The sequence below is a fragment of the Argiope bruennichi genome, chromosome 6 (genome assembly GCF_947563725.1).
Source record: "Argiope bruennichi chromosome 6, qqArgBrue1.1, whole genome shotgun sequence".
In the NCBI taxonomy this organism is placed as follows: Eukaryota; Metazoa; Arthropoda; class Arachnida; order Araneae; family Araneidae; genus Argiope; species Argiope bruennichi.
The window spans coordinates 59,031,169-59,042,311 of record NC_079156.1 but is presented as its reverse complement, the minus strand read 5'-3'; the positions used below and the strand labels follow the sequence as shown (position 1 = coordinate 59,042,311).

At 29.7% G+C, this 11,143-nt stretch overlaps 1 protein-coding gene across 1 annotated transcript in view; it reads right to left on the bottom strand.

Moving 5' to 3' along the window:
* Positions 1–2,717: 2,717 nt before the first annotated feature.
* The window catches only part of LOC129971749 (uncharacterized), a 41,593-nt gene continuing 33,167 nt past the window's right edge, over positions 2,718–11,143 (bottom strand). Inside the window, exons 12-16 of the mRNA XM_056085725.1 lie at positions 10,435–10,739; positions 8,857–8,978; positions 7,325–7,580; positions 6,456–6,646; positions 2,718–3,046 (exon numbers count right to left, since the gene is read on the bottom strand). Coding sequence (XP_055941700.1) covers positions 2,865–3,046; positions 6,456–6,646; positions 7,325–7,580; positions 8,857–8,978; positions 10,435–10,739 — 1,056 coding nt within the window. The 3' untranslated portion in view covers positions 2,718–2,864. The remainder of the gene's footprint in view (positions 3,047–6,455; positions 6,647–7,324; positions 7,581–8,856; positions 8,979–10,434; positions 10,740–11,143) is intronic.

Below are 11,143 nucleotides of genomic sequence, written 5' to 3'. Positions count from 1 at the left end.
TCCTTTCATTAATATGAGTTTCAGATGCCTCCAAAAAGGGAATAACATTCTTTTAAAATTATGTTTGGGTCATAATATATTTGAATATCCACAGCTGAGTCTATTGTAAAGTATGCTCCCGTCTTTCCTGCATACTCTACAACCCTCACAAACGATTTAATGCTTAAATCGTATTTCTGTTTTTCAATTCTTTCCTTTGATTTTCATTTCCTCTCCTTCGACCGCAGTTTTTTCTGTAAATTTTGTTAGAGAGCCAGTAGAAGAATGACTAAAATCAGCTATTATGGCTGTTGTTCGGAAAGAAAATACACTCGTCTTTCGCTGTTTCAATCGATCAAAAAGTGGTCTAGGTTCTTATTTATCTGCTACGAATCAAACAAATGGATAAACTTCTAAGGCTCACTTAAAGGCATGTTCATGAAATTGACCTTGAGCATACATTCTCGATATTAAGGTAAGTCCACGCCCAGAATCGGCAAGTGAGTCTTAGTTTTAACAACTTTTCTTATTGGGTTCCAATGGTCGATTGCAACTTTAATTTCAAATTTCAGGAGAGTACGGTTGTCAAACGGACGTTTCATTTTTTTTTTATCGTGAAACGTTTTGCAAAAAAAAAAAAAAAAAAAAAAAAAGAATTAAATTTCTGTTACTAATTTAATTTTTCTCTTAACGAATAATCAATAACCATCTCTATTTAAGAGTGAAAATATTTTTAACTTTTCATTATATTTTGAGTTATTTACATTTTTTTTTTATTTTGGTTTATGCTATTTAATTTTCGTAGTTGCCTTTGGAAATTAAACTGATTAAATTGCAATCTTAAAAATGATATCTTAATGCCGATAAGGATAAAACGCCAAAAAAAAATGACCTTCTAGGCTTATCATAACCAATAATAGCGTATTTGTGTTAAATTTCTATCTCTCAGTGATATTGCGGATTACAAAATATGTTCTTAATTAAAGTAAACATTTATTATTTTCCTAATTTGAATAAATTTGGCAAAAACAATTAATAACAAATATCATTGTCTCATAAAATCTTTGCAGCTATTAAAGCTTAATTATTCTGATAAATAATGTGATGGTGCTTCGTATTTTACAATGTCTATTTCACTTTTACATGATATTTTATAATGATAATGACTTAATCAATTTTCATACTTATAGATATTCTGTAACAAATTATGTTTGTTTAATAGTAAAAATCATATGAATTTATAAGAGCACAAATCTGTAAAATAACTTTTCAGCATTGCAAAGCCTTTCTGCTATGAAAATCCACCATGATTTAAAAATTTACTTGAATTTTCAATATTCAAAACAGATACGAGTTACTTGGATGTGGTATGTTTAGTTCAGTTACATTATCATCCCTTTTAAAGTAACGTTGGGGCTATTTTGTGACGGGTTTCGTAATTTTGAGTCGCAGTCAGGTGACGAAGATGGCACCTGGCTTGGCACCCTCTTCTCCAAGCTTTCGCACCGCTCCAGTGGGAGGACGTTTAGCCTCGAGTCTCGAATCGGGTCTTAAACCTGACGCCGAGACCTTACCATTATTCCCCCACGGGCCCTTTGATGTAGTATGATAATCATTCCATAGAGATGTGAGGATGAAGAACTGCGCTTTTAACAAGTGGAATGCCTCGACGTTACTATCATAGCACGAGAGTTTAATTCGATGGAATTCTAATAAAATTATTATTTTGGCGATGAGGTAGTATAAAATTATTTTCTTCCGATTGACAAATTTGCCGAGTCTACCCCTGATGAATTTATTTTGTTAAGAAATATGAAAGATAAGTTTATAGCTCAATAACAAATATGATAAATTGCTTCCTTTAAATAAGTATATCACCGAAGAAGAATACGTCCCAACGTCATTTGATACCTTGAACCAACGTCATTTAAACCCTTGTATTACCAACATGCAATCCGAGAAGATTTTAGCGTAGAACCTTGAGCATTTAATAAGCATTCGTCGTTGATAAGAGTTTACATTTGGGTTTGATAATTTGAGTTATGAAGTTTCGATGCAATATTTGTGCAATTATTAAAAGTGAAGACAATTTTTCGAGCATCATTTATTATAATACATAGTTCGTAAGATATCTGAAGTCTGAAATAAATGATTTTATATTTTATTTCAAGGGTAATAAATTTCTTGTGCTAAAGATTTTTAAAGAACAATGAGTTTTCTGTGCTAGAGATATTTCAAGAACAATGTGTTTCCTGTGCTAAAGATATTTCAAGAACAATGAGTTTCCTGTGCTAAATAAATTTCAAGAACAATGAGTTTCCTGTGCTAAATAAATTTCAAGAACAATAAGTATCATATGTTAGAGATATTTCAGAAGAATGAGTTTCCTGTACTAAATATACTCCATGAACAATGATTTTCCTAAGATTTTTTTTGTTTGTTTAACGATAGATTTGGAATATTATTATTTTGTACATAAATTATTAAAAGTTTTTTTTTTTTTCATTTTCTTATGAAATTCAGTGTCAACTGGTTTATTTATTTGGCTTTAGAACAAGCTTTAAAGTTCAATCATGTTCATTCAATTTATGTTCAATCTTTAATTATTTCATTGATTGGAATTTGTGAATTTCTTAAATCTTCTATCATGTATAAAAAGTAGTGAATTTCTGAAAGAGTAAATTTTAAGAGTTTCCTCATAAAAAATGCAGCAGTTGTCAATCGAGCGTTCTTACAAATATTCAGCATTTGACAATTTTATTTTTTTGTTGTTTCAGTTTTACAAGTAAAACTTTTATTATCATGAACAAACTTGGAAGAGAAAAAAACTTTCCTTGATAAATAATGCTCGTTAATAAAATAACAAAATTATACAACGCCTCTATTTAAACATTTCGCTCTTTAAAACACATTGGCTGAGGAACTAATCGAGTCACGAGTCCAGAAATAACTTCAAATTTTGGCTCGACTGCTGGAGGTGTTGATATCTCGAACCTCTTCAAAATCTCTGCAAAATAATATAAAATTTCCATCCATGCTATTGTTTCGCCAGGACAATTTCTTCTTCCTGAAATTGAAAAGATGGTAGATTATCAAAAAATTGTATAATTATTTTGGATTAAATTAAAGGATTTTTTTTTTTTGCTGTTAAACACTGAACGATTAATACTGTGAATTCAGGTGTTTGAATGGTTTTTAAATGGGCCAATTATTTTGAAAAAAGTGTACGTTCTTTTTTTTATGTTTCGAGACACTTAAAGGTTAGAATATTAGTCACATCAAAACTATAGATTAATTATCTCAAGTCTGATAATGCTCCTAATAATCTATTGGTATGTGGTTTGATTATATTTCTCTTAGACGAATTAAATTAAAATAATATATATGTAAAGACCTGAAATAAGATTATACCATTTTCATAATTAATCATTTGTGAAAATCATTTATTTTAATTATGAAAAATTAAAAATCACTTAAAATATATTTTGTATTAATCCAATTTTGTTTTGAATAATAATAAAAAATAAAATAGGAGGTAGTATTTTCTGTTTCGAAATGTCCTTATATATTGTCAAACTCAAAATACGATATCGCTATTATTTTGGGTTTCAACTATAGTTGTTTATTATTTTTTCTTACCTATTTTGTATCTCATGTTAATAAACAATTATCCATTTTTGGAAAAAAAATAAAATAAATAAGGATTATGACGCTACGATGATGAAAATATTGATAAGGATGAAAGGATTGATAAGGATGACGGCACGACCTACGTGTATGGAAAATAGACTCGCACCACTGTCATGGTCAATTTCTACACAACTTTTTTATTGGTCAGTTTTCAAATTTGAAAAAAGCATTGCCATCTTTTTAAGGTATTAAATATTAACTAGTCATAAATACAAAAAAATGCACACAAAACTTATCCCAAATTATGAAATATCTCATTAAAAAAAACTTACACAATTTTTTAATTAACCGTTCAAATATTACGGCACCTATTATTACCAAACGAACCAAAGTCAAATTATTCACAAAATATTACACTTATTACTACTGTGCAGAAAGAAAAAAAAAGGGAAAGTGGCATTCTTCATCGGCTGTGGATGGATTTTTCCTGTTTTGAAAGTGAGATTGAAATTAAGACTAAAAAACTGCATGCGATGTAATTTAAGGCAATTGAAATTATAGCAATTAAATATTAAAGTGTATGAGAAAATAAGTATGTTCAACTCAGAAACTAAATTAATAAAGCTTTTGAATTTGAATTTTAGTGTCAGAAAGTCGTATTTAATATGTTGTTGTTGTTTCTTATGGCAATTGCCATGGACAATGCCGCTTTTCGAAGACAGCCGATTTAAGCCTGAGGGGGAGCGCCTCTGGTTTCTATAGTAGCGCCATCTAGGGCCAAGAGAACGACTTAGCTACACACACGTCACAACCCTTTTTACTGGGCGGACTTCATTCACGCATTTCATTCACAGATCGTAATTTAGACATTAAACAGAGAACGATCACCCTGATCCAGTACCCCCAGTGGTATTACTCTCGAAATGGAGGACTTTGTGACCACGACAGATTTATACGCGCGTCAGCCATCAAGCACGCGGGGTTCGAACTCGCAGCCAAATGGACGCGAGTCCACCGCTCTACCGACCAGGCTATCCCGGCCCATTTAATATGCATGTTCACAAATTGTGACACAGTAGCTCATTTCTAATCCGCAAGAAATAGGCCTATACTTCTATTCGGAAAGAATACTTTAAATGATATAAAGATTTTTTTTTTATGTTGTTTAAATGAATAAATACTTTTTTAAAAAAATTACAATTCTAAATTCATATACAGTTATTATTGTCTAAATTCTAATTATTTATATTCGGCAAAATATTTCTAAAACACTAATACTTTATACAAGGAAAGCTTCACTCTTCTGTAAGTAAAATTGACTGAATTATGAAACACTGAATACCGGATTGGATAACTGTATAAAAATTGGAAGACAGGAAATTTTACTTAAGTACATTTATTAATTCAAACAACAAACATCTTATTCCATAAACCATTTAAATCACTTTTTGTATCAGTATACATCTGATTCACTATTAGATCATGATAAGAGTGAATGTATATGTATTAAATTAGAGGAAGTTGTCTCCCCAAAACTTTCTCGGACATTCTCTTATAAAGGTGTTAGCCCCGAGAATGCCTTGCATAGCATTGGCGTACAATATTTATGAATACTAACTTTTGATGTGAATTTAGCAATCTTATTGACTATATTGCGTCGTACTTGGCGAGGTTTTGATTATTAATCCCTAGCACATAATTAATGGTGTCCGAAAATCAAATTTTTATTTAGATATGTTTTTTCCATCCAGTTGAAACTCAAATTCGAAACAAAACTATTCTTGTAGTCACAAAATTTCATACCACATTTTATATATTTAAGTGATTGTGTTTTTGAATTATCGCGCTTACATGTTTCTAAAAGTACAGACCAACAAACGCTCAACCCCACGTTGAATTTGGCTCAGAATTTGATAGGTTTCTACAATACAGATGTTAAATATGTGTAGCAATGTTTATCTATGTAGCTCTATTCGTTTTGTAATTATTGTGTTAATTGATATTCTAACAGCGGGACAGACTGACTTTCTCTAACGAATTTTGCTCAAAATTTGATAGTAATCAACAAATTTGGTATAAAGACTCTACCTCTTCCATCCATCTTGCTCAAAGTGATTTTGAATTATCTTTGTCACAAACAGGCGAACATTTTCCAAAAATGCGTTTTTGAGCTCAGAGAGGTTTTGAAACAGAGAGATTCATGAAATCTTGAGTTCGAATAAGACGTTTACTATACTTTATCTATACTGCGTATACGAGAAAGTAAAAGGGTTAAAACAAAAATTAATTTCACTCCATGTGACTTTACTTTGCAACGTATACAAAAACTTGGTGATAAACTATGTTTTGTTGTTCTTTTTAATCGCACCTGTCATATACAAGCCCGATGACTTTAGAAGTCAGTGAATTTAAGCCAAGAGTGCGTCTCTTGTTTTTTTCAGTAGCGATATCTAGGGCCAAGAGTACGTCTTACTACTACGTACATCTTACTACTCACATGTCACAACCCTTTTTACGGGGCGGACTTCATTCATGCATTTCATTCACAGATCGTAATTTAGACCTGAAACAGAGAACGATCACCCCTGATCCAGCACACCCAGTGGTATTACTCTGGACATGTAGGACTTTGTGACTACAACAGATTTATACAAGCGCCAGCCACCACACACACACACACACACGGAAAGTCTTCGGCCGGAGGTGTTCGAACTCGCAACTCTAACGAACGCGAATCCAACACCCTACCAACCAGGCTATCCCGGCCTTTAAAAAAATATGTGTAGTGGTAGCATATAAATTTTGCTCTTTGTCAGCTTTGATTGTCACAGATTACAAACACTTACCAATAGAAAATGGTGCATAACTTGGAGGATTCTTGATTAGTTTGGTGCCTCCATCTATCAAAAAGCGCTCTGGACGAAATTCATTTGGTTCATCCCAGTAGTCTGGATCATGGTGCAGTGCCCACAGGTTTGTTGTTATTTCGGAGCCCTTTGGAATGATGTATCCATTGACAGGAATATCTTGATTTGCTCTGCATTAAAAAAAACTGAAATTATATATATATATATATATATAATTATATATATATATATATAATTATATATATATATATATATAATTATTATCAATATTATATATATATATATATATATATATATATATATATATATATATATATATATATATATATATATATATATATATATATATATATATATATATATATATATATATAATATTGTTGAAACACACATCAATATAAATATAGTAACTAAAACAATAAAAAAAAAATCTGAAGAAGGGAAAAGTATCGCAGCTGGTCTCGAAAGGTGGCTAGAACTAAATAAAAATGAAACTTTCTTTTAGCACCATAATTACTTACAAAAGGTAAAAACATATAAAGAATAATCAACATATTAGCAAATATCACTAACAAAGGCACCAACACTATCCGTGCTTAAAACAATATTTTTAACTTGGTCTAAATAAAATAACTATCAGGCCTCGAAGATGTAGGACCCCAGAGTTCAGGTGCATCGTCTAAAACATTTATCTCTGGCGATCAGAATCCACAAATTAGTACCATTTTATTTTATTGAAATAAGATATGTATATTCAAAAGCCATTAATCATATACAGTTAGAAATCATTTTCAATATATTTGATTTGAAAAGCCCCTAATAATATTTTTTAAAATTGATATACTTACTTTCTTGTCGTACTTAATGGTACATTGCTTGCATATCTTTGTCCTTCCATGAGCACTGCAAATGTGTAAGGAATCTTGTCCCTTTCTTCGTACCTTGCACGCCCGTCTTTTCCAAGAACTTCCATGAGCTCCGTATGCACCTTCTCTTGAATGTCCTTATGTTTGCACATGATTCGGAACAACCAGCCTAAAGAACTAAACACGGTGTCACTAGCTCCAAGAAAAAGAAGTGCTAAATTGCCCTCCAACATTGTTTCTATAATGAGAAGAAAAATGTTAGCAATAACAAGTATCATTATAAGAGTTAATCAAAATAATGTCAATAAGAGAAATTGCAGATCAAGTATATAGAAAATAACAAAAAATTTGCCAACATCTTCTGGAGTATATCTTAAAGCAATACGCATTATAGACATAATGCATAAAGCCAAAAAATTATTTACATTTTATTTTTAATCAAAGTTTCATTTAAGAAAGTGATATTAAATGAAGAGATAAAATTTTTTCCAGAAACATTGTTAAGCAAGCACAATGAATCAGATAATAAACTCTTAGAACTTTTCTACCGAATTTCAGATCCATCCTGTACCAATCATCTAGTCAAATCGATGCAACCGAAACAGAAGTTTTATACAATTATTTTTATCTATTGTCAAATTATTATCCCTGTCTTTAACCCTTTCGTCGTCCTCACCCGTCCACAAAAATTTCTGTTTTTTTTTTTTTTTTTTAGAATAAACAAAAAAAAAAAAAATCAAATAAGTAAACATTTACAAAGGGTTTTAAACATTTAAATGTTTTAAAAAGTAGAAGATCGCATGAAGCGCGTTACGGCCGCCCTGCAGAAGTTTCATTTGAACCCGCTAGACGCGTTACAAACGACGAAGTGGTGAAAAAAAAATGACAAAAATATTTAATGGATGCAATATTAAGTGACCTTGAGACTAAATATAAGATTATATATGTGGCTGTATATCTTTGACCAGGAACTTCATTGTGAATTGTCAATATATACGCTTCATATAACTGCGAACAATCTTTTTCCTAATAAAAGATCACGATTAAATAATGTATTGAAGCAATAACACTTTTTTTGAATTTCACTAGAGCATTACATTATAAAACATTATCACAAATTTTATACTAAATGAAGTTATTAATATTAGAAACGAAATTGTTCAGAAATTAAATTGGTATCAGAGTAAGAAGTGTGTTTGTGCTTGTGTGCACGCGCTAGGTAATAACCACCGGCAATGTATTGTTTTAAAAGTAATCAAAAAATCAATCATCAGTAAACAAAAAAATAAGAAAAACAAAATATTATACCAATCACTTATTCTGATATTTTAGAATAAACAGTAAATAAATATATAAGATATTAAAAGTTGAGACTTAAATTAAAAAAAAAAACATAAAATGCTACCTGACTCCAATCAACCATCCAAGGATATGAGCATCAAAATTACAATAACATTTTATGTCTATTAGAAAATGATTTTTTAAGTTTTGAATTAAAACACTTTAAAGACTACCTGAAAAAGCATGGTCTTTGCTCTTAATTTTTGTCATTTCTGAAAGCTTTTGCAAGTAGGAGTTTATGAAATCTGGAATATCTCGAAATAGTTCAGAAGTTTTATGCCTTTTGATCTCTCCTCTGGAAAAGATCAAACTTCATGAAGAAACCATAAATAGCACACTCATGTTGCTTTAAAAACAGAAAATCTCCTTTAATTAATAAAATTTTAATAAATAAATATATACAAGAGATTAAATGATTAATCTGAATAGATAAAGAAGGATTTAAACAATAAAATTATTTTCTGGGCTTTATATCGTATTCAATTGTCTTATTTTAATTATTTACTTCGCATATTATTTAACCTCGTGCGGTTATTTATCATTTACTTCACATTAATTATCGTATTTTTTGTTGTTGTTGTTGTTTTATTAGAAATTATAAATAGCATGCAAAAAAAATTAAATTCCTGCTTTACACCAGTAATGTTAATTTTTTTATTCTAAAATTTAATGTACTGTAATAATATTATGCTTAACAAACTATCAAAGTATCTTATCTGATCTATATAGTATCGGATCAAAACTATCTAATTCCTCTTTAAAGCAAAGGATTTTAAGATTTGAATCTGCCTTTTGTGATCATATAATAGAATTGAAACCACCCTCTCGGAAGAATCAAGTTTTCTTCTTAGAATAATATAGGAAAACAATTCTTACTTAATGAATAATGAAAATTTTCGAATGGTAAAGTAGAGCTCAAATATCTAAATGTGAAGACGATCCCTTAACAGAAAACTAAAATATCTACCGATATTATAATCGTATAATAACCTTTTTTCCCTCCTAATGGGGATAATTTTTCCATCAATAATCATTCCATCAAAAGAAGGTGTTGCGGTAAGAAATTTTAAAGCTAGCGAAATTTTAAATGTGCAGATAGTCCCTTATATTCTCTTTTAGGAATTTGATCATAGCATCAAAAAAAAGTGTTCATGGTATCAAAAAAAGTTTAAAATTTTAAAGCTGGCGCAATTTTAAATATGTAGACAATTCCTTATAAACATTTTAAGCACAAAAATCATATATTAGATAGTATATTTAAAATTTGAATTCTTAGACAATCCATTATAAACATTTTAAGCACAAAAATCATATATTAGATAGTATATTTAAAATTTGAATTATTAGACAATCCTTTATAAACATTTTAAGAACAAAAATCATATATTAGATAGTATATTTAAAATTTGAATTATTAGACAATCCATTATAAACATTTTAAGAACAAAAATCATATATTAGATAGTATATTTAAAATTTGAATTCTTAGACAATCCTTTATAAACATTTTAAGCACAAAAAATCATATATTAGATAGTATATTTAAAATTTGAATTCTTAGACAATCCTTTATAAACATTTTAAGCACAAGCCCATTTACTAGTTATTATTACATTTAAAATGGTACTTTTATCGCCCATACACGATGACTGATACAAAAAGACCCCAAAGGTGGATCGATTATTGGGGGTGGGGGTGGAGAAGGGTTCAGTATTGAATTTCTAAGTATGAAATAGAAAAACAATGTTTACTTCATAAATGAAGAAAATTGGTGAATAATCTTCCTTGATTTGTCATAATCAGCTATTTTAAAGATTTCGCAGACTTTCCGCAACCCAGGCACAAGTGATGCAGGATTTGATGGCCCCATTTTGGTTATTGCAGCGTCAGCATAATCTGCACAGAGGTGAATTTTATCAATCTCATCTTTGCCTAAACGGCGACCGATCACAAGAGAAAGTATGCTGGTATTGAGAGAAAAAGTTAAATCTTCAGATATATCGAATGGTTTTCCCTTCAGTTCGTGAAGCTTTTCAATGAGACTAGATACCTCTTCCTGAAAACCACAAGAACTGAAGGTTAAAATGGAAATTCAGAAGAGAAAAAATATACTACTTAAAAGCAGTTCGGGTTAATATGATTGTCAATAAATTACTAATGGAAAATGTTCTTATAAAATTAAATAAAATTTTCATCTCTTTCATAAGCTAGATGATAGTTTGAATGAATTTCTTATATATTTAGCAAACGCTGATGAAAAGTTTTAAAATTTGAGAGCATATCATTTAGAATGTAATTACACTAACTGCCTTTAAAATTCTTTTAAATTAAATGTACTCAAATAACTTTTTAAAGAAATTTCTATATTAAAAATATTCATACAATTTTAAGAGACTATTAATTTTTTTAAATGTATTATTGATATTAAAATATTTGAATGAATTCGAAATTTAAAACTAC